The 27623-nt window shown below is 46.8% G+C and overlaps 1 protein-coding gene across 2 annotated transcripts in view; it reads right to left on the reverse strand.

Annotated features, from left to right (window-relative positions):
- LOC142567821 (multidrug resistance-associated protein 1-like) overlaps positions 1–27623 on the reverse strand; it is a 211265-nt gene that overhangs the window by 107398 nt on the left and 76244 nt on the right. For both annotated transcript variants that reach the window (XM_075677969.1, XM_075677970.1), the window contains exons 10-18: positions 19458–19712; positions 17567–17770; positions 15335–15481; positions 14302–14386; positions 13782–13975; positions 10223–10399; positions 6418–6585; positions 2897–3141; positions 854–1055 (exon numbers count right to left, since the gene is read on the reverse strand). In XM_075677969.1, the coding sequence (XP_075534084.1) occupies positions 854–1055; positions 2897–3141; positions 6418–6585; positions 10223–10399; positions 13782–13975; positions 14302–14386; positions 15335–15481; positions 17567–17770; positions 19458–19712 (1677 nt within the window). The remainder of the gene's footprint in view (positions 1–853; positions 1056–2896; positions 3142–6417; positions 6586–10222; positions 10400–13781; positions 13976–14301; positions 14387–15334; positions 15482–17566; positions 17771–19457; positions 19713–27623) is intronic.

The raw sequence follows: 27623 nt of genomic DNA on the forward strand, positions 1-27623 counted from the left end.
TCTTTTGATAATTGGTTGCCCCGCTAGGCTGATGAGTGTTCTTGTTAGCTGCGTTCTGCGCATGTTTTATTTTGTCTCTATACGCCCACGGGCTGCCGTGATTAAACCAGTTGAAAGTTACCGCCCGTGTTGTATTAGTGTTCTCTTCCGCTGTCCCCGTCTTTGTTGGCGGTCAATATGATATGCAGTAAACACCAACTAGGCCAAACTGAAGTTCTTCTGTGTAAACCGATTCAGTGGTAGAATAAATGTAGTTGACAGTTCGCGTTTAGTGTGTCTTGCGTGCATCTGTCTTTTGTTGCGCAATAGTACTTGAGGATTACCAACTTCCCCGGAATGCTGCTCTCATTATCAGGGAATCACTGCCAGGCCATGTCACCCTCGCTCTCGGTCCATCCCCATTGGGCTCGGCTGCTGCGCGCGCCTGCCGGCCTACGTGACTGCGGCTGCTTCCTCGGTCTGGCGTTGCGGAGGACGTTGGCGGCATGAGGCGGACTACTGCTGCTGGTTGGCTCGGGCAGCGCATACCACTATGATACAGTACTCGCAGCGCAAAACTCGAAGGACTGCTCAGCGGTGTTCAATTAGTCGTTAATGCGGTCTCATGCACAACTCGTAAGTTATTAGGTGTTCTCGAATTTTATCACAGTAGCGCGCTGCAATGATTCAATACGGACAACCAACTAGTCATAACCTCAGCTTTCAACTATAGTGACATTAGTACAAAAACAGCATAAGCAGCTTACTGTACTGTTAGCATGACAACGTTTCTTCAAGCACCATCAAGTACTTCCCTTTCTCTCAAAGTCGGCCTCCTCCACAACTCTATGCATGGCGGCGGTGCAAACCTTACCGATCCAACTTGGGCGCTTTCCTCTTCAGTCAGCTTTGCTCCGGCAGCCAGTGGCGCCTTCTCCTGTTTCTCCGGCTTCCCCTTGCTGTGAGTAGACTTCTCGCCGCCAGCGCTGCGAGCAGAGGAAGTACGACGCCGACGGGCGCGTCGCTCGGTATCCGACGGCGAGTCACTTTCATTGGCGCTCAGCCGAGAGTACTGCCTGCAATAAGAGTCGAGCGAAATGGAAGGTAGACGGCATCAGCACAACCAAACATCAACTACTGCGGACGGCAATCGTTTAAACTAGCTAGGAGCCCCGCTTTTACCTGAACTACACGTATACCGTTAGCAAAGTTAGGACATAAAAAGGCAAATTTTTCCTTTACACATCATTTAAGATGCTCTCGCCTTCTACCTCCTTTTTTCATTCCCTATTGCTGGGTAGCAAACCGGGTTATCTGGTTAAGCTGTCTGCCTTTGTATTGTTGAACTATGTCTATTTGAGCAATAGTGTTCTGCTTGGGATAAAGAACTTTAGTACGCTCACATGTGGATCTTTCGGAGGCCACACCTTAACGAAATATTGCGAAAATAAAGAAAAAAAGTTTCGAAGGAAGGAAGTAGTTATGGAAATACAGAAAAGTCGCAGCGTCACCTGAAAGGCAAAGCATCGCAATTGCATTAGCACTATGTTAGACAGCTATACGAAATAAGGAGCGTTTTTTTCGGCCGTATAAGCTTGTTAACATTGGTCTACTAACTCAATTAACAAGGATGATGTCACGCGCCCAGAGGAAAACGTGAACGCATGACCGCAGACACTCGCTGCCAAAGCGCTGGCGCGAGGAAGCGCGGCAGCAGCAGCGAGCGAATTGACTTTCGTGTTGCCTCTCGCTTTAACGTGCACTAAGTGGCGATAACACAGCCACGTAGGCGCACACGAAGCTATCAGCCCCCTGTTGGATAGTTGGTCTATATTCATAACGGTAAGAGCGCGATCAAAACGGCGAGGGAGTGAAAGGACACAGGACTGGCGCTGGTCCTGTGCCCTTTTACTCCGTCGTTGTTTTGATCGCGCTGTTACCGTTATGAAGACAGACCGTCACGAAACTATCAACCCTCTGCGCACCTACACTATCACACACTGCTTTCAAGATAGGGTGCGTGCGGCCGCGCTCAGCCACACTGTACGCAGCCAGAGTAGAACCCCTCCCCCCGGTGCCTTGTGCGCGACGGGAGACAGCGGGCTTCCTCTCCCCCGCCTTCCTTCGCGCGCGAGCCACCGTCCTCCGCTTGCCTTCGCACGCTTTCACTCGCACGCACGGCGCGCGGTTGCGATGTTACCGCACTTGGACTTTATTCGGACTTTGTCCATATAACTGCTTAGCAAGAAAAAATGTGACCGCTTTCCGGGACAGTTATTGAGATAGCAATTACGTGGAGAGGCACAATTCCACCGTCGCCGTGACGTTCCCAATTGCGACAACGTCGTTTGCCGTAGCTGCGAGTGAATGCTTGCGAGAGTGAGCTGGCGATAGTGGTTATAGATCACACGCGCGCAAGTGAAGAAGGCGGGGAGGAAGCGCGCCGTCTTCCATCGCGCGCAATGCACCAGGCTGTGGGGGAGGCGTCCTACACCGGTGGCGGCCGTGCGAGCCCCATCGTGAAAGCGGTCTGCAACGGGGACAGAGTGCACCGAGTGCTGATAGCTTCGTGTGTGCTCGCCGCTTTGTTCGCGTTGAAGCGAGAGGCAACACGAAGGTCAATGCGCTCAATGCTGTTGCCGGGCTTCCTCGCGTCAGCGTCTTGACAGCGAGTGTCCGTGGTCACCGAGTGAGACATGTTCATGACTGTGCACGCGTGACACCATGCTTGTGAATGTAGTAAGCGAATGCTTACAAGTTTATACCGCCGATAAAGCTACTATTCTTACTTCATATAGCAGTCTAATAATTTGCAACGGCAATTGATGCTTCACCTTTAGCGTGAATCACTTTCTTCCTTAGTGCAGTAAATTGGTGCGTAAATGAAAGAGTTTCCAAACGGTTCTTCGACGCGCACCTGGCCAATTCGGAGGATGCTCCAACCTGGGACACGATCTCGCTGAGCAGCTGCATGTCCTCGTCGGAGACGCCCTCGGTCTCCTCTCCTTCTTGCAAGAACTGCACCAGGAAGTCGGAGAAGGCCCCACCGCGCGTGAGCAGCTCGTCGTAGGTGCCCACGTCGCTGATCTTGCCGTCGCTGAGAACGATCACCATGTCCACTTGGGGCAGCACGGCCAGACGGTGAGTCACCAGGATACGCGTCTGCAAGCACGGGTACGTGTTACGCGGCCCAGACGGCACGCCACGGCGCACGCGGCGCGAAGACGAAACTAATCAGACTTGATCGAAACCCAAGGAGAAGCTGCTGGCAAACAAGGCTCATCGGGAATGTGCTCGGGATTGCCTTAATGTTTTCGGAGGTCTCCAATATTGCGGAGAAGTGCCATCATAAAAAATGCATGCGAGTATTGCCGGGCTAAAATAGTGTAGACATGCGCATTGTACATTTTTATATTGTGCGTATTTGTCTCACATGCGACATTTCGGGCGTCTGTATTGTACTTGTAATGTTTGCAGTATTTGCAAGGTCATTACATTGTCCACTTTTGCCTCTTGTGACAAGTCGGACATATCGTATTTACACTGCATATACCGTACATGCTATATGCACTGACATTTGCCATATGTCATTATATAGTTGTATTTTTATCTTTATCATACGTAATGTATTTCCATGTCACCCCTGCAAAGGGGGGCATGGACGTTTGTTGCTGGAGAGCAGCCTGAAGCAGCTATACGTGTGGGAAGTAATTTTTTCGCGGGCTGTTGATGTAGGATAATGATGAATATCAAGGCGCAAGCACTCAAGAAAGAGGTTCGCAGAAAGATGGCATCAACATAGGTTGCAGCCAACGAGGATGCGTGCTTCTTTCCTGGCCCTAATGATGACATGTGCCCCGGTGTTCGCGCTAGCCTGAGACATTCCCTCTTCGACCATTGAAACACACAAGGAACACGCGCGCCGAATGCGCTTCCTCGCATCTGAAGGGTCCGCTCACGGATAACATACCGAGGGTGTCGGCGAACGCTCAAAAATTTGAAGTTGCCTTTCGCAGGTAACAATTCTAGCCCAGGAGCCGGTCTACTCAAATATGCGGACATAACTTGCAAAAAAAAAAAATTGAGATTCATAATCGACTATCGTTAACAGAAATTCACTTATTCAATCTAATTACCCCCGCGGCGTATATTTGACGGCCGCCCAGTGCGCGGGCATTTCGCCCCCATCGAGATGCGGTTGCCGCGGCCAGCTGTGTCGGAGTGATTATAATTACAAGGTGAAGTACCAATATTCAGCGGGCAATTATAAAGTGTAGGTAAAGACTGCCTCCAATCCAAGGATACATTAGAATGTACAGCGGAAGTATAATTAACCCCTTTATCCATAGAAACCGCTCATCATGTCCAAAATTTTTACATCAATTAGTTAAGGGGCACTATAACGTCGACGTTAGCGAATGGATTACATTCCGGTTATTCAACACGCCAGAGACATGAACTAACAATAACACCTTTTCGTTCCCATAGCGACTCTTTCAAGTAATGATTTTTTCCAGGAACAGTCAGAGACTGCAATAACCTCAACAGCTGCATCGTTCAAGCAGACTCTTGGTCAGCTTTCGTATCCCTTCTTGATGGCTGAAACAATAATTGGTTATTTTTATAGTGACTGTCTATATAAGATCTGCGTTGATTGCTCCTCTGCTTCATTTGCACATTTCATAAATACTTTGTTTAAGTTTGTGTTTTCTTGACTGTGACCTATGTATGTACATTTTGTTTGCCATTATGTTGTATTTTCTGTCATGTGTTTTATCCCACCCTGCCGAAATCCCTGTGGTGATTGCAGTACCAATAAATAAATAAAAAGGCCGGAGCCACCACAGCCGACAGCTCTGTCGGGGAAATGCAACTTCCCTCGTGTATACAGGTTCTGAAAAGAAGCATTGATATGATTAGCATGTCTATATACGCGCCATTCGGTGCAACCCATGCATCAGAGTAGCGCTACCACTTTGCTACTACCACACTAGTCACGTGCAAACTGCATGTGCATCCATTACATTCCTTGTACTCTCGACTGGTAAAACTCGCTGCGCAGAAATTGCGGAAAAGTTTACGCTTGAAATTTTGCTGCAAGGACGACAGGGCAAACGAATACGCCACACTTGCGATGCAGTCCACCTTTCGGTACTGTAACAAAATGAATGTATTATCTATTACTGGAAGTGTCCGGCAGGGAGTTAACTGTAATCTTCATTGGTGAATTCGTTAATTACTCGACTGTGCATTTCAATTTTTGGTGGAGTAATGTCCGCCTCACCAGTAGACAAGCTCGTGAACTAGAATTGTGTTATCTACCACAGGCAATGTTTAAAATTGTGAAAATTCACTAGAACACTGTGTGAACGCAGCTACGTCAGAAAAAAAGGTAAAAGTAAACTCGGGGCTTTTACGTGCCAAGGCCAAGATCTTACTTTATACTTTAAGGCAGGCCGCAGTGGGAGACTCCGGACTAATTTTGACTAGGTAATTTTGAATGGGATTTTCGAGTTCATTCATTGGTAGCGCTTGCTCGTGTCTGTCCTATCACCCCTTTTCCTTCGCACTTAAACTCTGCTAGTGGTGGTAATTCATAATGAACTTGCATGATCGCGCTACGGACAGGATAGGCAAGAATTTTAACAAAGCAAGGCTGTCTGGGCCTTTCACATGTCCTCGTATCGGGTACGGGTGGGTTCCACTCAATTGTAACGACTCAATTCTGAGGGCAGCAGCAATTGCGGGTGGCACGCCATATCACCAGAACTTTTAGATATATCAGGGGTGTTCCTATTCTGGTCAGCATTTTAGACAGTTTACATGGAGTACTAAAACAGCTTTGAGCCCAACTACACGAACGTCCCTGGAACTGCCTGAATGAAATCCTGAGGTGCAAGTGCTTCGAAAAGAGAAAACTAAGAAAAATGCATATTGCTGTAATTAACGCCTTGCGTGGGTGAACCATAAAACAACGTAGCTTGCATTAGGCGCTTAAGAAAGCGTAACCACGTATCCCTGCGAGCAACAAATCTCTTTCCTAGCCTTCTGCTCAGCCGCCATTTTCCCCGGAAAGCAATGTAATCTGCATAGTTTATCACTTCGATGCTGTCTTCGCTAATTTCACTTTTGCTAGCTTCGTCAGAATTGGACCGAGACTTAGCATGGCGGCTGTCCGCTGAGCTGTGTTTTCTGCCTACGGCGAATAATGTAACACCCATTAAAGCACAACTGCTGTTTATTACAAATTTTGCGCAGCCGTAGCGGCTCACTTTGGCTCTGGTGCAGATCTGCTGCAGAACTGCGTGTCATTGTACTAAACGATGCCTACGGCTCGTGGCGTGCACGTCGTGAAACTAATCCAGATACAGCTCGCCGGTGGATGCGGCAACACGCATCTTGCCTCCGAAATTGGGCGATGAAGCTTGCTTTGCCCACCTTGTTTCTCAAAAGTCCCTTGGGGCCGATGACTTTGTCGAAGATGTGCTTGCCGACGTGCGAATCCACAGCGCTGAGGGGATCGTCGAAGAAGTAAATGTCTGAACCACTGTACACAGCCCTGGCGAGGCTGATACGCTGCTTTTGACCACCGCTCAAGTTTATGCCCTGATGAGAGAATGAAGGTGCGCAAGATGGTTAGACAACGTAATAATGACAGATCACTGGTAACATTTACTTGTGCATTAAAACCGAAACAAAGCGAAGGCGAGGACGTAATCTGAAAAAAGCCCGGTCAAACATATTCTAAAGATAATTCGCTCTATTTGCCTGCATTCGTAAAAAAACACTTTACGAGATAGAGTTTTATCATCATCATCAGCCTGGTTACGCCTACTGCAGGGCAAAGGCCTCTCCCGTACTTCAACAACCCCGGTCATGTACTAATTGTGGCCATGCCGTGCCTGCAAACTTTTTAATCTCATCTGCCCACCTAATTTCCTGCCGCCCCCTGCTACGCTTCCCTTCCCTTGGGATCCAGTCCGTAACCCTTAATGACCATCGGTTATCTTACCTCGTCATTACATGTCCTGCCAATGCCCATTTCTTTTTCTTGATTTCAACTAAGATGTCATTAACTCGTGTCTGTTCCCTCACCCAATCTGCTCTTTTCTTATCCCTTAACGTTACGCCTATCATTCTTCTTTCCATAGCTCGTTGCGTCGTCCTCAATTTGAGTAGAACCCTTTTCGTAAGCCTCCAGGTTTCTGCCCCGTAGGCGAGTACTGGTAAGACACAGCTATTATGCATTTTTCTCTTGAGGGATAATGGCAACCTGCTGTTCATGATCTGAGAATGCCTCCCAAACGCACCCCAGCCCATTCTTATTCTTCTGATTTCCGTCTCATGATCCGGATCCGCCGTCACTACCTGCCCTAAGTAGATGTATTCCCTTACGACTTCCAGTGCCTCGCTGCCTATTGTAAATTGCTGTTCTCTTCCGAGACTGTTAAGCATTACTTTAGTTTTCTGCAGATTAATAATGCCCTTGCAGCACCTTGTAAACTTTTGAAGTTGTGCAGCATGGTGGTAAAGGGGAACCACGGGCTGGGCATCCTGTGAAATCAAGCATACAAATTCACATGTGCCTTGCACGACACGTGTCATATGCAAGATTCCACTAAAGTGCGGCAGATACACATTGGACGAACCGGTAGGTGCGTTAACATTCGCTTGCACGAGCATGAACATTCCTTGGGGGCTGCTGGTGCGTTGAAGTTGGCTATTAATTGCCGTAGTTGCTTGGGCTGCTCTTTGTTTTCAAAGATAGATTATTGGCAGAAAAAATGGCCAGCTGGAAAGATTGTAGAGGGAGTGGCCATGCGACGCTTTAGAGGATGGTGATTGCGTTAGCTCGCAGTCAATTGCGGTTTCTCGGAAAGAAGTTTTTCTTTCCATGCGATGCACCAGTGTTCGGTGCCGCAGTCCGTCAGCGTTTTTCTTAGCATTTGTATCGCACCTCTGTTTAAGGGCGCTCTGCGTTTTTATTAGTTTTCTGCGTTGCCTCTCGGCTGCACACGTGTGTCTGATCTATATAAGCTGGGCGTTCGTTTCATTAAATCATCCGTTGTCAGTACCGCCTCGTGTTATCCCTTTCTTCAAGTTTCGTGTATTGCTTGCGGTAACTTCCCGAAATCATGTTTCCTAGATCTAGTTGGTGGGACACGGCAAAATACGGCACGACCTGATGAGGACGGCGCTGTGTCTCGTTTTACCCATTCGCGCTGTATGAATTTGCATTCTCCGACGTCTTGGGATAAAAGAGAAAGCAGCCAATTAAAAGCTTTTAATTTGAAAGAGCATTCACAAACACTCGACTTGGAATTTGCGACAGAAGGGTCGCAGTTTTGCGCATATCGCAACACAATCCTTGTCGAGCTTGGACGTCTATCTTTGCTCGTATGGCGTACTGAGGAACGGTTAAGCGCATCGGTGACGAGGAAAGTGAAGCGCTTGTGTCATCTGTGCGCTTAACCTCTCCTAAACAGTTCTTGAGGTGCTCGCCTTATTTAACTGCGAAGTTCACTATAAAGGAAACATGGCCCGAACAAAATTTTCGTTGCTTTGTCTTGTGGGAAATCGGCGTCCCATGACGGTCGCATCCGTGGCGAACGTCGTGTCCGGTACAATTAGCATCGCCAGCAGACACTGCCCGAGTCTCTTTAGTCACCTGCATGGAGGAAGGAGAAACTAAGCAGAGTCCCTGGCATCGGGAGACTCGGTGACGCAGGAAGTCAATGCGCCAGCTTGCGGCGGCACGTGCTGCTCGCGCGTTCAACCCCCGCGGGACGTGCACGCGCTGTGTCGTGACCGACGGATCCGTGCGCCATCGCAGTGCCGTTGCCATGTCGTCAGAATATTCTAGCTTTGAAAGGAGTTCATTACGAACCCTGCAAGTTAGAGGCTGAGTTAGAGGCCGGTCCCCCGCTACTCGTGCCAGCTTTTCTGAACATCTGCAGTCTCACTGCACGCTTGCACAGGCGATGAGCGGCAGCCCGCTTCACGCACATCAAGACCCAGCCCATCAGCAATTTATGAGAACAAATACGGTCATGGCTTTATAGTAATCAGTTTACCTTGTTGAACAAGTTTCGGGCGGCCGCGCACTGCGGAGGCGTGGCGATGCCATAGTGCGCAGAAGAAAATTCTGGCAGGGTACAACATTATGAGTTTGGAAACACCGACCGCGGCCTGAGGTATATTGTCCTCACGGCAAGTTGAGCTTCACGGAAACAGTTCTGCGGTGCCGAACAGTAGGCACATATTCGTGCGGCTAGCACGTTGACCGGGCCGACGTGCGACCATCAATCGTTTGATGGGCGCGCAGGCGTGCGTTATTCTGCCGAACGTTGTTCGCTCTCGCACCGCAACCGCCAAACTTCACTTCCCTGCGCCCCTCGAGCACACAGATCACACTCGAGCCCTCGAGCCTGCAGCAAGGAGGATTCTTTCCTTAAGCAGGAACACTACACAGCTGTCATTGACCTGCAAGGCGTTTATCGTACATGGTCTTAAGCACAGCGGTTTCAGTCTGATGACACGTTAGCATGAATCCACCGAACAGCGGTGCCCCGACAATTTGGCCACTACAGCGCAATATACGACGTGACTTGTTCCAATTTTCTCCTAGCGAGCGGAGGGGCCTCATTTTTTCCCTTCCTCCATGGTCACCAGCCAGCGGCGAGTACGGAAGTCTCCGCCGGCGCCCTGTTTTCCCCCGCCACCCGTGCCACACTTGGTAGGAACCCTCTCGTTAACCTATCCTCCTCGGGGAAACCCTCAGTAATGTCAACTAGCTGGCCTGCTCAAGGTGTCCGTTGGAATGGCAATATATACTCCCCGAGTGTGCACGGGGTGGCCGTCGACTTGATCGTGCACCGGAGCGCGGTTGATGGGCAGGCCAACCGCGGGCTCTGTGTGTCCAGGCGTAGCGCCGTTGGCACACCCTTATCGTTACACAGAATAAAGGGGCTAATTTACGCCTTGATCGCGGCACCCTCTACTGACAAATGCATTCCAGGTACTCCTTCAGAACGCCATCGAAAATAAGATACGAGTGCAGCAAGTGCACGCAATGATACAAGCCTACTGTTTTTTTAACGCTTCAGTAAAAGCACGCAAGTGGCCGATAGCAAGTCGGCCGAGTTGGGTTGCGTTCGTGTGAAGGTCTACCAAAGTGAACGTCACGCAGACAGAAGGGACACCGCCACTCTCTGCGGTCGTACGCATGAAGCACCGAGCGTACCTTCTCGCCAACCTCCGTGTCGTCGCCACCGGGAAGAATGTCCAAGTCCTGCTTAAGGGCACAGGCTTCGATGACCTGCTCATATCGATCGCGGTCGAAGGGCTGACCGAAAGTTATGTTGCTCTTCACGCTGGCGTTTTGAATCCAAGCTTGCTGAGGACAGTAAGCCACAGAACCCTGCGAACAGCAACATGCAAGCAGTGGTGTCATGCACTCTAAAAAAAAAAAAAATTTAATTTTGGGGTGATCATCGTCATCATCATCATAATATTTTATGTTCACTGCAGGACGAAGGCCTCTTCCTGCGATCTCCAATTACCCTTGTTCAGCACCAAATGATTCCAACTCAACCTCATCATCAGCAGCCTATTTTATGTCCACTGCAGGACGAAGGCTTCTACTTGCAATCTCCAATTACGCCTGTCCTGCGCCAACCGATTCCAGCTAGCAACCGCAAATTTGCTAATTTCGTCGCACCACCTAGTCTTCTGCCGTCCTCTACTGCGCTTCCTTCCTCTTGGTACCCACTGTCACCTTAATGGTCCAACGGTTATCTAATCTGCGCATTACATGACCTGCCCAGTGCCATATTTCTCCCTTAATTTCAATTAGAATATCGTCGATACCCATTTCCAAATAGCGCCTACGAATTTTCTAATTTCATCGCCTCACCTACACAGTCTTCGGCCAAAATTCTGGATTCAATCCCGCAACCTCGGGCTTAGCAGCGCAACACCACCGTGGCGGTTGTCTCGTGCAATCTTCACTCGCACCACCGTAAAAAACCCTAGGTATCGATGCGGCCATCAAGTTCTAGGTTTTATACTAAAATACAATAGCCTCGTCTAGAGCTTGCTTACATAGCCTGCTCAAATTTAAATGTCTTTAGGGTCAAGTCAACTTCCAAGTTCAGATAATGCAAGTGCTTCCGCTAAATCGGAAATCGATAATTCGTGCAGTTACTTATTCGGCTGACTGCGCTACTCGAACTTATGAAACTACCATTTCTCAAAGGCAAGTCCTTGAGAAAACCCACCAGGTGGCGGGCCTGACATTGTGTTCTCGAATACAAAAATCTTAAAGGGCAAACACGGTCATGGTGGGTCATGAAAATTAAAGACGATGAGCAAAACGAGAACGAAGTAAAAGTGGGAGCCAATGTTTCGACAAGTGGATTTGTCTTCTTCAATGCGACATTACTTTCCTCGGCAGAGTAAATAGAGACTTTTAGCGTGTCCGGTATTCGGGCAAGCGCGGGCGGTTTTCCGGTTTAGCGGGGGCGTCAACGTGAGCGGCCAGATTGGTGGCGCCAGCTGGTGGCGCAAAGTTCAACCACACAAACACAGAGCTAATTACTATATTCTGCTTAGCTGCTGGCGTAAATTTTCGACAGTGGCGTAATCGTGTTCACAATTACGCCGCTGCCAAAAATTTGCACGAGTGGTGAAACAGGATATGGTGAGTTACTGCAGTTTTAGCTATGCTTTTGTCTGGTTGAGCTCTACAACACCAGGCCAGGCCCCGCACACTCTCAAGTTCAACAAATGGCCACAGAGGGCGAAAAATCAATCGAGGCGCGTTTCAGCGTAAGCGCGCAAGTGGAGCTACTGTAATTTGGTCGAATACTTTAATTTGTGCTTTCTCTGCTAGGGGCGCTGAACATGCTGAATTTTTTAATTTACACAAACCATTGACATGAAGAATCGAGGTGTCTAAGGATGTTTTTTTACCTCAGGCAAATAGGCAGTTGATTTTTTTTAAATTTGATTGTTGAAGCTGCTTTTTAGTCATAGCGTCAAGGTTTTTGTACTTGATTAACCACCGACAGCCGACAGCCTATTGGTATCGATGTGTTTCCTGGCCGTTGGCGTTCGAATACTACGGCGGTAAAAAGTTTTCGAAAGCATGCTGGTTTCGTCTGCGAGTCATTACACAGACTTGCTGTAAAGAGCTCTACTCTTGGCAAAAAATAGTGCCTCATTTTGTTTAGGCGTTGATTATTATAATGAATGCGGCGGAGGTTGACGGAATACGCTTGAAGGTACGTTTTTATGCCGTTGATCTCCATAACACCGTAAGTACGCAAACCGATGTCACAGAACACCCGATGCATCATTGTGTGTTCTCCGTCATCGCTTGTTTGCTGTACGCCTACTAATTCTTCACTTCTTCTTCAAGTGTTGCATCCTCCTTTTGTCCTTGTTCTCTTGTGCTTCACTTACAGTATGTCGTTCCGTCAGCTGTAATGCGCATTTGCAAAACCAATACGTTTGATAAGACGCAGTGGTTATCATAATTTCACTACACATGTATTAAGCTGGCACATGTGGTTCAGATACAGATACCTGTATGCGGACTTGCACGACGTTGATGCGGAGATTAGGATAATTATGACACCCGTAAGGAAGAGGCAGCTGACGGCCGTAAGCTGTTGCGTTCTTTTCGCCAAATTACCCGGCCTGGTAGTGCTCTAAAGATGCTGTATAAAAGTGACACGCGGTGACAGGGAAGTTATGTTTAGCAGCCGACTGTACGTTTTGTAGCTTATGTCTTCTTTCTTGTGCGTCTGTGCAACCCTTATTAATGAGCCATTTCTTGACTATGTTCTTGACTATGTAACCGCGTTTGTGTGGATCCGTAGACGTGTGCTTTTTTGTTGTACTTGTAAAATGCAAATAAAATATTTTCAAGCTTACTCAATCTTTGGTGTGTGCGTTTATTCCAGTCGAGGCCATCGTGCCACCTGGAAACCGCACTCTGTCAGTAGCCCTACACGAAATGCAACAGCTGGAGCGCGGCGGCACAACTCGGGGTAACGGCGGCGTAATAAACGAAAAACGGCTCGGGATGCCCTTAAAAGTCAGTTCAGAGTGTGCCTTAACTCGATATGACTCAGCGCTACATATATTCTGCTGCGCCCTGATCGTTCGAGCACGATCGATGCGCATCAGCCAGAACCCAGTAGGTAAAGCGACCATACTGTGCAAAACCCCGTTTCCGTTTCCTGTTGTACAGCGCCACCCGTGGTCACATACTTTAGTTCACGACGCCACCGCTACGCTTATTTCCGTAGCACTGTGGAAGGTACAGTTTCCCTTCTCTAAGTTTGTATAGGTGTTCTGTGACCAGGCGGCTTCACCGCTCTGGCCGCTCACGTTTACGCCCCGACCATCCGGTAATCCGCCCAAACCGCTCCCGTTTACCGGAATAGCGTACAAGCTAAATGTCTCTAATGTTATAGCAATTCATAACGTGTTCGGCAGCCTATATTTCGGGCGTCGCACTGGAACCCAACTTTATATTTCCTGCATTATAAAAGAGTGCTACCATCGTCAGCAACAGATTGTCAATTCTTAACAGTAGGTGGTGACAAAATTGATAACAGTGATGAGTGGCAGACATGGTATTATTCATCTCTTGCTCAAGGCTCTATCCTGAATCGATCACAGTCAACTTCGGACAAACTCATGCCCACCGTTGCTTGAAACCAACCGCGTACATTATTTCTAATTATTTCGTGTAAGCGTAGGAAAATCCTTTTCTCGCAAAATTCACTCACATTGATGTTCACCGAGCCCTTTTGTTTCACCATGTCACCAAGGAAAGCGGATAGCATGGATGACTTCCCGGAGCCAACCGAGCCGACGACTGCCGCCAGGGCGCCCTTGGGAACGCTGATGCTGAGATCATCCAGCGCGGGCTGAGAGTGTTTCTCCCAAGCAAAGCTGGCATCTTTGATTACCAAGGGATCGCCTGCAACGACGCGCAATACCATCGATAGTTGGTTAGAATGGTGACTAAAGTTGGTCACCTGTCGAGACTGATAGATTCGGCGCGAACCACTTAGTGTGCCGGTGAATTGATAGATTAGTATTTCAAAAATATGGCAGATATGCCTTTTGACAAAACTTTAAGAGTACTAGAAATCCATTAGTGGTGATTAGCCGTTTTCTTAAAGCGTTCGTAAAGTTAGTCACATCGACAATTATTTTTCTATTGCGTGCCTGAAATATAGCCTGTTAGATACCACGACGCGTTCGAATATGCATGAGGTTGAATCAGCAGAAAAGCTCACAAACCTTCACTTGCGTTGTGCTGCACAGCATTCGGGTCGAGCTCATCCGAGCGCAGGTACTTGTTGATGCGGCCCAGGGACACGAAGAACTGAAAAACAGCAAACGCTACAACTCACGAAAAGCCTACGCATAGCTCGCAACCGTCATGGGTTTTTAGTGAGATATTCTACGATTCCGCAGTTCCCAAGTGAAACGTTTTTCTTTTTTTTTCTTGTCTGAGCACGCCCGCATCATAATAATGCAAACAATCAGAACACGAAATCAATTCACGAGAAATTTCGTTAAAGCAAAGCTGAGTGTATAATTAGCTTCGAAATAGAGGAATGCCAAGTGATGAGCTCACATTAAAACTGCTCGTCTGACACGACGTGTACTTCAGCGCATTTTTTTAATTTTCTGGCCAAGGCTCTTTGTACGTAGGCACTCGAAGAGACGCAACAACGGCCGTTTAACTGTGAGAACTTTCACTTACTGCAACACGATGTACTTCCCTCGCACGTAGACTTGTCGGTTTGTTTTTCTACAATATCAGTAGTTTACATGTGCAATCCTTTGAAGAAATAAAGTGCTTGTTAGAAGCGCGTCGTGCCCCAAACATTTTGTAGCTGTCATAGCGGCTAGTGAGACGTACTGAAAATGTAGGCATTTTAGAATGCGAAGCAAATATATTGATTAACAACTAGCTTTCAGTTATTGTTCTTAAAGTTAAAGCGCACTGAAAATTTGGTAAAGCACCTATGGTTAGAGAAGACAGAACAGCGTGGCGGTAGTGGAGCGATTCCATGCGCTCGACCCACGCACAGCTGGTCATTTGATAACGCGGGCGGGGCCTGACGAAGAGCGAAAAGCAACGGCCTCGGAAAATGCGTTGGTACAAAGTGGTTTTACTGAAGACACATCGATAAATTTGCGCTCGACGGAGCGGTAGTCGGTGAAATGTGCAGAGCGTCTGCGGTAGGAATGTTACGTTAAAAATATTCGATCCCAAGGTAGCAGAACAAGAAAGGACGTCACAAAACCCAGCCGAGATACTAGCCATAGCAGTGAACGTGATGAGCATCGGCAGGAAGGCCATCGGCACGCGAAGAATGTTGAACAGCGAGAGCGACACGAAGGCCTTGTTGGCGTCCAGGACGTTCGCCGGGTCGATGGCGATGAACACGGCGAAGCTCGCGAGGGCCACCTGTTAAGCGGGAAAAGTAGAAAACCTTAATGGTGTCGTGGCTCAGCTGGCTTGGCTTGATTAATTAGTCGGGCATTTCATACGTGTCGTCCAGATTGCCTTCTAAAATATTGAAAATTACAGAAAAAGCAAACAAACGGCGCTGAAGGTTGTTACTGAAGGGGAGGTGCCAGAAACGATACGCTGCAATTATGGCGCACCGCTGTTTAGTTTTATTTCAGCTTGCACAGAGCCAGCACTAACGAAGTTACCTTGACTACAATAAGGCACAACTTGCATAAGTCTTCCTGATTAGGGTTAGTGACGTGACAGCTGCAATTCCTTGAAATCGACTGCGAGATTCGTGTAAAGCTTAAAATATGCAATGTCGAAGGCAAACACAGCTCATGCTACGAATAACGTTTTTAATCCAAGCCAAAAAGCGAAAACATGTTTTGAAATATGTTGGTCTTCACAAATGAAACTGAGCAAGATTTTAATTTCGGAATAAATGTCAGCGGAAATATAGTGAGCGGTACTTTACATATTTCGACATCGGAAATTTACGCACAAACAAAAGCTTCCGAGTACCTGGCGTTGTAGTTGCAATATTGCCATTGAATATTGTTCTTCGGAGCAGATTGAAGCTGGTGCACTTCTGGGCAATGAGCGACGCTTGCCACCGCATTGTCGTCGTCACCAGAGCCCACTCGCGCCCCAAGTCGCGCGAGGGGTGACGCGAATTAGCGCTATACGCAGGACGAAGCTGTTGCAGCAGCGTGGTACTCGAGTGCCATTTCGAGAACTGTTGATGAAGCTCCAAAATTTTGGTTTCAGCTGTGTGCTTTTTTTTTAGAACGTCAGGCTACTTCATGTTACTTTTAAAGTAAACTCGTAATGCCGAATATAAAGTCAGATGCATACAGTTTTGCATTCGTGTGACTTGACATCCAGCCTGAATACTTTGCATGACCCCTTCTCAGATGAAAAGAATTAAAAGCGAAGGACCCAGATTGTGACGAGCTGCAAGATAATTGAATTCTGGGGTTCTGTTCGTGCCAAAACCACGATTTGATGGCATAGCCGCAAAGCCACCGTGGCGGGTACAGCTTCAAGAGAACTGAAAAGAAATGGAGTTACTATGTACCCAAAAATGTGCGATTGTGTAGCATTGATCATGTGCAGTGATCTATAACATGCATGGAAACATAGCTCAGCTGACCGGAATTTGTTCACCAGCACTTCATCAACACTTTTTGTAAAGTTCGTACACCTGCGCTGCCGACTCCTGGCTCGTTGTTATTAGACGCGGCAACTTCCTCAATTGATATTCCTGGGACCATCAGAAACAGCGAAGATTAATGAGACCATGCATAATATCATTGCGCTGTCCTGTTCAGCAACGCTGTGGATGAATTGCAAGAAATTATTGAGGACCGTAACCGAGAAAGTGTAGGGTTGAAGTTGAACAAGAAAAAATTTAAATTCGATAGCCTGGCGAGGGATGGTCGCCAGTCAGCCTCTGGAATCTGTGCGGAGGCTCTTTTATCTAGGTCAATTACTCGCAAGGGACCCTGATCACGAGTAGGAAATTTACAGAATAATAAGAGTGGGTTTGAACACATAAGGCAGGCATTACAAAATAATGGCCGGAGGCCTTACCGCTATCCGTGAAAAGTGTATAATAATTGCATTATACCGCTGCTAACATACGTGACAGAAACTTGGAGGTTAAAAAAGCTTGACAAGTCGCGGAGCGCGCAAAGAGCGATCAAAAGAAAAAAAGAACGTCGGGCACAGCAGTCACGAAGAGAGCGGCGTGGATCAGAGAGCACACGTGGATGGCCGATGATTCCAGTTGACATTAGGAGAGAGAAAAAAAATGGATCTGGGCAGGTCACGTAATGCACTGGGCAAATGCCAGTTGCAGAAATGGAAGGGAAACGCAGTCGAGGGTAGCAGAAAGTGGGGTGATTAAATTGGGAAATATGCAGGCACCAGTTGGAATCAGTACAAAACAGAGGGGTTTGGGAGATTGACATGATAGGTGTTCGTCCTGCAGCATACATAGGACACAGCTTCCATTGGATTATTGTCAACACTCACCAAGAATGGTGCACAGGTGAAGGCAAATATGACGGCGGCGCTAAGGTAGGCCTGCACCTTCAAAGACTGCATCTCGTCGTTCCGGATGCCCTGCACGCGCTCCTGGAAGGACTTTTCCCAGGCATACAATTTGAGCACCTTCATTCCGCCCAGGATCTCGTTCATCAGTTTAATACGCCTGTCCTTGTGTTTCATTAGTTGAACCTGTGAAGTGGACAAAGGTTCGTCATTAGCACGTGGAAATAACCACGCAGGTGGGACACCAAAACGGTCTTGTACCATTTGCAAATCACGCAAAACAAGTGTTCTGTGGTAATTCAAGCTGTTTCGCTAAGTGCAGTGGGCCGCTTTTGCAGGAGTGCACTAGATGACAATACTTCAGACAAAACCCCTTAGAGACGACATTACTCAACAACAATGAATTATGTTTCCCTGTTAAATCAATGCAAGTGCTTTAATGGACGTTGAGAGTAAAATCGTAAAAAAGAAAGCTGGTACTCATTGGAATTCCTCATTGCAATGCGTTTGCTAGAGTATGCAACGTTAATAAAAAGAGGGGGAAAGGGAAGGAAATGGCGGATGATGGGTGACGATGACGAGAAAAGGATGATGTAAAACATATAGCAAGCAACTTGGTTTACTCAAAGCCAATAGTCCATGCCCGCACTTCTTAAAAAGTCAAGGAAGGCTTTTATGGCCTTAAACTCGATTTAACGTCTGGCCAAGGGCCTAAAATAACGTCCTCCAACAGCGGTGGGCTGTCGAGGCGCGTAATGTCATTGATCAACCTTTGTCGTTCTTCCGCGTAGTCCCACAGTCTCATGCACACTGACAGTCCGGAGACTCGATGCGTCCCACGAGGTGTACAAACCCGCGCGTAAACGCCACCTCCAGCCTAAGTCTGTTCACTGGCTCAGCTGCATTTAATGTTTGCTACTAGCCTAAATTTCATGGCAGGGCCTAATCTTTGGAGTCATCTGTAGTGATTAATCAGATTGTCTCAGTGCTTCTCTGCCGCTTTTAGGATGACACCTGAGAGAAGGCAGCTGGCGTCCACTCTCAAAAAAAAAAAAAAACATCGCACATACACCCAATACAGATGGTAAACCAGCGAAGCTGAAATGTGCGGCCGCGATGTTTGTCGATGGGGTAATTCCAACGGTTTAGTAAACTCTTCATTATTGGTTACGTATTTGTGTTTAAGGTTGAGCACACGTTTGGCTTGGGTTTATCACAGTGTTTATTTGAAATGCCGCACATTATGCTTCGCACAATCACTATCGTGGAGGGGTGCAATGGGCGGGTCATTATGTTAATCCACCGGGCTCATCAAAGTCAAAGGCCGCACATTTTATTTAATTAACGACAGTTTCCGTGATCGGACTACGAGCGTCTCGCCTAGCGTAAGAAATGCATGAGCATTTCTATGCCTGCTTAACACGAAATTTGTCCGTCCGTCACGTAAGACGAGTGCAATAGCTCATACTCCCTTAAACAATGGCAGATACCCCCGCAGTAGGATTTGTGGTCAGACCACGAGTGTTACGCCTAGGCATATACAGCTTAGCTGTAAAAGCAATTGCAACCAGTAGCGCTGGTTCGTTGAGTGCCTTCCCTCTGGCCAGTTCGTTGCCGTGTACACCACAATGACCGGGACTCCATTGAAATGTAATGTGCCGGCCCTTCCCCTCGGCAGTTTGAAGAGCCAACGATCTGCAAGAGCTTTCCTTCTCTACAACTAAGTTGCTGCACAGCCGACTGAAGCCTATAATTGAGGCCATAATCCAAGCGATTCCATTATATGCCGGCAAATGAATGAACGCAAGAGGTATAATGCGACATCTCAGCATGGTAAGATTCACTAAGCCGTGAACTGTGAGGACCTACCAACCTGATACTTTCTGATGTAAGCGGTCACCACGCCGTTCACCGGAAGCAAAATGATCATGACGCCAAGGCCACCCAGGGTTGCAATGCCAAGCTGTCCCCAGAGAAGCCAGATGGCGAGACCAATCTGGAGCGGCGTTATCCAAATGAGATTGTAAACCTGTATGTAGTCCATCACGCGCTGCGTGTCCACAGACATGAGGTTCACGATCTCTCCAGTTGTGTACTGGCCCCTCGCGACGCTGGAGAGGGCCAAGGCCTGTGGGGACGAGGAGAACGGCACACCTCGGCATCACCGGCTGTCCCGAGGCCAATGCTCTAAACGGGCCGCTAGTACAAATCTTGTCCCGGTCGCTTGCTCTGTCTTCAGATTACGAAATATTCACAAAAATAATGCTATTCTGTTTTCATCATTGTAGCTTAGGAGGAATAGCAATTTCAGTTCAATACAAATGCAAGGTGCTGTCTTTCATACGTAAAAACGCAAACTCATCCATCCATCTATGCATGCATGCATGCATCTATCTTGCACATCTATCTATGCATGCATGGATTTGTTTAAATATGTATTTATGTATTTATTCATGCAGTTATTTATATATGCATGCATTTACGTGTCTTTAGTTCTTTAGTTATTTATGCATTTCTTTATTAAATACTGCCAGCCTCGATGTAAGGTTTTAGGCAGGAGTGGGGGTACATAGCAGTACAGTATAGGGATACGGTGTATATTTTGTCGAGCAAGTACGGCATTAGAAGAGCCTACACAAGACGTACAACGCTAGGTAAAAACAATACGCTACGACAATGAAGCATCGTTAGCTATTGCGGAATGCACTCAAAAAAGAAGACACCATCGAACACTCAACCACATTGGCAGGAAGGTTATTCCATGTGCGAATTGTGCTCGGCAAAAATGAGCCCTTGAACACATTTGTTCTGCGCAAGAACTCTCTCACCTTCTTTGAATGAAGAGAACGGGTTTGTCGCTGGGTAATGGAATGAAAATGGGCATTTTTTTATTTCGAGCTGGTTATGGTAAATTAAGTAGAACATTTTTAGTCTTTCCTGGTGTCGCGTACCAGGAAAGGGCCTACGGACCTGGTACGGACCTAGTACTCCGGACATAATACTTGATTAGTATCTCAAGCGTCACCATGCGAATATCTAGGCGGTAATCTCACATCCATATTTTCCTGGACCTCTCATATCACAACCATATGCGCCAATGCATCAAAATCACTAGGTTACACTCGTCGCAACTTGCGTAACTCGCTATCTAACACCCGCAAATTAGCATTCCTAATATTTGTCCGTCTGCAGCTCGAGTTTGCGTCCTCGATACGATCTCCCCATTATAAGTACTTAATCTGCATGTTGGAACCTATCCAAAGTCGAGCTAGTCGGTTCATGCCTCGCAACTGCAATCGCCAGTGAAGCAAAACTCGAATCAAACGTGACCTTTCTCTTCGTACGCTAAGTACTAGTCGTACCGTGGCACTCCTGTCCTTGCCCCATAAATACTCTTACTGTAGCAACAATGCTTAGGCTAATTTGTACATAGTTAACTTTCTGCCAATGGCCAGAAAACGACCTCGACACGAAGACAAAAAACGAAAGAAGAATTGTGCTGGTACCCCAATTTACTTATCGCAAAGCGAACTTGACTTTCTAAAGATACGTGTTTAGAAATTGATATTTAGTGGCACTTGAATGCATAGCAAGCCACGTGTTAATGATTATCGGCAAAAGAAACATCACGCTGTTAGTGGATTTTCAGCATGTGTGGGCCGTTTCCGGAATAGGTTAAAAGTTGGTGCTTGTGGTCTACATTTCATGTGTCAACGTGTCCTTGTGTTTTCCGCACCATTGCATCAAGATTATCCTTAAATACACTCATCAAATTATGCAATTACGCTTATGGCCGGAACATGCATGATGCACATTTCATTTCTTCACGACGACTGAATGATGAAATAAGTTTTACTGGCATTTATGGAAGGACAGATGCATTTATATTTCTCGGGATTGCCACGAAGCATTCGCTTGTGGAATTTCCGACAGCACTGCCGCGCAAACGGACAAACAAATTTAGGGGACTCCTGATCCTGAATTTTTTGTCGAAATTGCGTTATCAGTATGCCGTGTCTCTATGCATCTGGCATGTGACGTCATGCTGGTTTATTTTCTTTCCTTCATGCTTTTCTAAACGATACTGCATTTCGACGATGTTTGATTATGTGTAGGAGCAATGTTCGTGGCAATTATATGTTTTTTGCATGAGCCTCCACTGTAATTTGGTATTAAGTTAGTTGGTCCTCAGTAGTTTTTTTTATAACCCTGTTTTGCATTAATGCTTTCTAACATTTTTTTTATAACGTGTCTCGGTGTACTTCTGTATTTCCTTACGCTCAGTCTTGAATGTCTTTCAGAGAAAAGTGGGTGTGAGAAGGCAAAAAAAGCTACTGTTATACGCACGACAGCGGTTGCGGGCAAGCTGGAGGTGCGGTACGGTACGTTTCGGCTATTTCTGAAAAATAAATACCATGCAAATTTGTCAAGCGGACAACTGACGCAGGGCACGCAGACGCAAAGCCCCAATAAATCACCGTAGGGTCTCGGCGACACTACGGAGGCCGTCGCACGTCAAATCAACACTTCTGTGCCCGCCGTTGTTACGGCCTTGCTGAAGTCTCAGTTTTGATCCTTTCTGTGGCAGTCGCATTTCGACGGGAGCGTAATGCGAAAACTCGAGGGGCACCTAGTCATCCCTTAGGCGGATGAATGCGAAAGCATTGCGGCCACCTCAGCAGAAGAGTGGCGACGCGACCAACGGTGTTCGTCACAAGGTGTGCACAACGCAAGGTCGTTGGTTCGACTCCCACCAAAAGTTGATGATTCGAGTGCCTTACATCAACGCAGCACTCCCATATTGGACTAAGCGTCGAATAAATTTAACATTTGTGTCAACATCGCCTCCAATTATCGTCAATCAAAGCAAACAAAGCTTCGCTTACATTGATTGCCGCAGTATGTGGGAAACGCAAGTATTTAGAACTGTTTTAACGCAACGTATTTTTACTACGAGTATTTAAAGCTACGTACTGTTAACTGCGCAGTCGCCGTAACTGTACGATAACCACTTCGCACGGATGAAAGTCGGCAAAAATAATACCAAGAACAAAGCGAGTAAATGAAACAGTGAAGACCAGCGCAGATGCCAAAATTCACATAGGGGAGACCACATCGATCAGGAAAGGTTTCCGAGGCTTAGAGAAGATTTATATCACTGCGCGATTATTCCACGGAACGCATACTGAAGAAAGTCGCAAGCGGTCTGACTGAACAAGCGATTTATAGTGATAAGTGCCCTTAAACAATGGAACTGTCGTGTCCAACAGCGGCGAACAATTGCAGTGCGCACCTACAGACGCGACCCGCAATGGGCGCTTCGGCGGTCGTTATCTTCCCTCTCGTTTGAGCATCGCCCTGTGTACTCTAGCCCGCAGCGCGTGGGAACTTGGCATACAGCGCCACTTGAACGTAGAACGATTCTTCTGAGGAGCTTAATGGTGCAGTCCTTATTCGAAGGAGCCAGTAGCTTGTCCAGCTTCACGTGGACCGCAGTACAGACAAGAACGAGCTTATTTGGTGCATTGAAGACCAAATGTACACCGAAACGGCAGCCTGAATTGTATTGCGGTAGCAATTATGGATACTCCAGGCGCATTTCTGCCACCGGCGTCGCCGGGATGTTCCGCAGAACGCCCGCGGGCGATAAGCAGCGTCGCCGCGCGTGCGAGCGGACGATCACGGGGTTCCGTCTGGTCTTCCGCCGCGCGACAGGCTGCGGGAGAGCGACGCTGTTCTCCGGCAGCGACTTCGCATTTCGCGACCGCGCGGGAAAGCGACTATCGCGACTCGCCCCCGGATTCTGAAATACTCCTTTCCTTGCCAAGGATGTCTCACACGCTGTAAGGCGCCCTGGCGTCAATTCTGGAACGTACCTTACTAAGGGGCACTACGTTAGGGCCTCCTTGGTGCTTCCCCGCGCTTAGGGAGCCGGAATTATACCTTCTGGCTTCCTAACCGTGCCGGAAACTGAAACTGAAACTGAAAACATGCTTCTCCGCACGACTTTGTACGCGATACGCTCGGCTAGAATAGGCGCCGTGCGCTGCCAAGGCCGCTGTAGCCAGCCGCCGTGTATTGACGACCGCGTTGGTTCCGCGGACCGCGTTTTGCCATATCTTTTCACTTTGATTTTGTGAAAAGCGAGCGGCGAGAATAACGGCGTAGCGATATTTATTTCAAGACGATAGCTTCGAAAGCTATGCACCGTTTCTTCGACGAGCAAATGAACTTCTTTACGGGACTGTGTACAAGCCTGCACCTTTGACTCCAGCCCGGCGTCTGATTGACAGGCAGAATCCACTGGAATACTACGACGAAGTGGACTTTCTAGCCGGGTAACGTTTTTCCAAGCGAGCTGTTACAGCCTTACTTGCAGAGCTGCAACTGCATTGTAACATTAATCAAAAGACTAGCGCAAGTAACAGGGACACAGACGGAGGAAGCGACAGGACAAGCGATGTTAGCGCTCGTACTGTCGCTTCCTCCGCCTGTGTCCCTGATATTTGCGCTGTTTTTTGATTAATGATGTCACACCAACTAGCCCAGCTTACTGCCCTGATTGCATTGTAACACTGACGACAGAGGAGAGCCGCTGCCTGCTCCCTTGAAGGTCCTCATCGCACTGGGTTTTTACGGAACGGGTGCCATGCAAACTATTGTAGGCGACCCTGTATGTGTATTCCAACCCTCTGTGGGCTGTACTTGGGAGCTGACACAGCTGATATGCCTACGTCTGTATCAGTGGCGTAGCCAGAAATGTTCGGAGAGGGGGGCGGGGGCTCACATCTAAATACATGTATAAGGAGGCAACCGCTGCAGCGTATTTGACAATCTTTGTTGCATTTAAAAGAAAATCACACATTTTAATGACTGCTGGCTTTGAATTTTTCATTTACGCTGTGAGTGTTTTATTAAAGATTGGCCAAAATCGCAAATTATCAGAACGAAACTTTCAAGATTAATACTCTGTAACTCAACAATTAAAAATACCATAATTCTGTGAGTTGCATATAATAGTACGCCTATAGCGTACAAAATTGATATGTTGCTCATGAATCTCAAAAAATATAGTATTATGGAAATACGGCTTTTGCTGAACCCTTGTACAGGGTGGTCCTTTAAGGGAACACGCGAGCACGTGGCCTGTGCTCTGCGGAGGCTTCTTAGAGCGCCAGAAACAGGCAGCAAAGGGAAGCACTTCCACTTGTAGCGCCATCTACTGGCGGCAAGCGGCTGTGGACTGCCTCCAAGCCAGCTGGATGCGTTACAGGCGGGGCCTGCAACGCAGCGTCTGCTGCTAGCAAACCGCACTAGGTATGCTAGCACATTGGAAACGTGGAAGGACCAACATATGCCCGCTAGTTATTAAGCACTCCCAGCGTATTTTAATGCGTAAGCATTCTTCGGCGAGTACCGCAGCAAGATCTGTCCGCCACGCGAAAAGTGTATCTTCACACTTGTATCTTGTATCTGCACAAAAATTCCTAATTTGCGAAGTTACGACATTTAATCATTATAATCGTGTAAATGTAGATGATTGATAGCTTTATCAGCGATGAGGAACAGTTGAAAAGAAGGTTGATTAGAGAGTATAACAATACATATACATAAGGACCACAGAAAATCCATGGCGAAGCCTACAGTAGGGGTGGGTCAATTTAAATTTGGGTGTAGGCCAAAAAAATTTGCGAGTGGGTCAATTTAAACTTAGGGGTCGACCAACTTGGACTTTGGGGGGGGGCAACTTAAACTTTGGTAGTAGGTCAAGTGGCAATGTGAGGATGGACCAACTTAAAACTTGGTAGTAGGTCAAGTGGCAATGTGAGCATGGACCAACTTAAAACTTGGTAGTAGGTCAAGTGGCAATGTGAGCATGGACCAACTTAAAACTTGGTAGTAGGTCAAGTGGCAATGTGAGGATGGACCAACTTAAAACTTGGTAGTAGGTCAAGTGGCAATGTGAGGGTGAACCAACTTGAAATTTTGGGAGTGGACGAACTTGAAATTTTGGGAGTGGACGAACTTGAAATTTTGGGAGTGGACGAACTTGAAATTTTGGGAGTGGACGAACTTGAAATTTTGGGAGTGGACGAACTTGAAATTTTGGGAGCGGACGAACTTGAAATTTTGGGAGCGGACGAACTTGAAATTTTGGGAGCGGACGAACTTGAAATTTTGGGAGCGGACGAACTTGAAATTTTGGGAGTGGACGAACTTGAAATTTTGGGAGTGGACGAACTTGAAATTTTCAGTGTGGACGAACTTGAAATTTTCAGTGTGGACGAACTTGAAATTTTCAGTGTGGACGAACTTGAAATTTTCAGTGTGGACGAACTTGAAATTTTCAGTGTGGACGAACTTGAAATTTTCAGTGTGGACGAACTTGAAATTTTCAGTGTGGACGAACTTGAAATTTTCAGTGTGGACGAACTTGAAATTTTCAGTGTGGACGAACTTGAAATTTTCAGTGTGGACGAACTTGAAATTTTCAGTGTGGACGAACTTGAAATTTTCAGTGTGGACGAACTTGAAATTTTCAGTGTGGACGAACTTGAAATTTTCAGTGTGGACGAACTTGAAATTTTCAGTGTGGACGAACTTGAAATTTTCAGTGTGGACGAACTTGAAATTTTCAGTGTGGACGAACTTGAAATTTTCAGGGTGGACGAACTTGAAATTTTCAGGGTGGACGAACTTGAAATTTTCAGGGTGGACCAACTTGAAATTTTGGGAGTGGACGAACTTGAAATTTTGGGAGTGGACGAACTTGAAATTTTGGGAGTGGACCAACTTGAAATTTTGGGAGTGGACCAACTTGAAATTTTGGGAGTGGACCAACTTGAAATTTTGGGAGTGGACCAACTTGAAATTTTGGGAGTGGACCAACTTGAAATTTTGGGAGTGGACGAACTTGAAATTTTGGGAGTGGACGAACTTGAAATTTTGGGAGTGGACGAACTTGAAATTTTGGGAGTGGACGAACTTGAAATTTTGGGAGTGGACGAACTTGAAATTTTGGGAGTGGACGAACTTGAAATTTTGGGAGTGGACGAACTTGAAATTTTGGGAGTGGACGAACTTGAAATTTTGGGAGTGGACGAACTTGAAATTTTGGGAGTGGACGAACTTGAAATTTTCAGTGTGGACGAACTTGAAATTTTCAGTGTGGACGAACTTGAAATTTTCAGTGTGGACGAACTTGAAATTTTCAGTGTGGACGAACTTGAAATTTTCAGTGTGGACGAACTTGAAATTTTCAGTGTGGACGAACTTGAAATTTTCAGTGTGGACGAACTTGAAATTTTCAGTGTGGACGAACTTGAAATTTTCAGTGTGGACGAACTTGAAATTTTCAGTGTGGACGAACTTGAAATTTTCAGTGTGGACGAACTTGAAATTTTCAGTGTGGACGAACTTGAAATTTTCAGTGTGGACGAACTTGAAATTTTCAGTGTGGACGAACTTGAAATTTGGAGAATTTGGAGGTGGGCGAAGTTGAAATTTGACCGTGCGCCAACTCAAATTTGGTAGTGGGCCAATGTGAAATTTGGCGGTGGCCCGGCTTAAATTTGGGGGTAGGCTTATGCACACTTTGACAACTCCAGTAGAGTGTCTGCACGCATTTTTGCAGTACATAGGCCTGGCCACACCCTCCCGCCATAGCATGAATAAACGTCATCTGATTCGGTGCGGTTTAGAAGAGAAGTGCACTGAAGTGAAACGTAAGCTTAGGTAAATAATCATAATTATTTTGTTATTTATTATTCAGGCTTAGTTATTTTGATAGTGACGACGTTTGCTTAATTAATCAACCTTAGTTAACATTATGACGACGTTTATGTATGTAATTAATGGTTAAGATTGCTTAACTAGGTGTAATTTACAGGTGCCCTTAATGCTTTATTAGGCTCGGTTGATCTCACCTTAGTAATTTTTGATTAGTCTAAGAATTTAACATAAATTGATTGTAATTACGCTCAGTATTCCTAATTACCCTCTATTAATCGCCGTTACACTGAACTAAAATTATCGTAAC

This window comes from Dermacentor variabilis, unplaced genomic scaffold, assembly GCF_050947875.1.
Source record: "Dermacentor variabilis isolate Ectoservices unplaced genomic scaffold, ASM5094787v1 scaffold_14, whole genome shotgun sequence".
In the NCBI taxonomy this organism is placed as follows: domain Eukaryota; kingdom Metazoa; phylum Arthropoda; class Arachnida; order Ixodida; family Ixodidae; genus Dermacentor; species Dermacentor variabilis.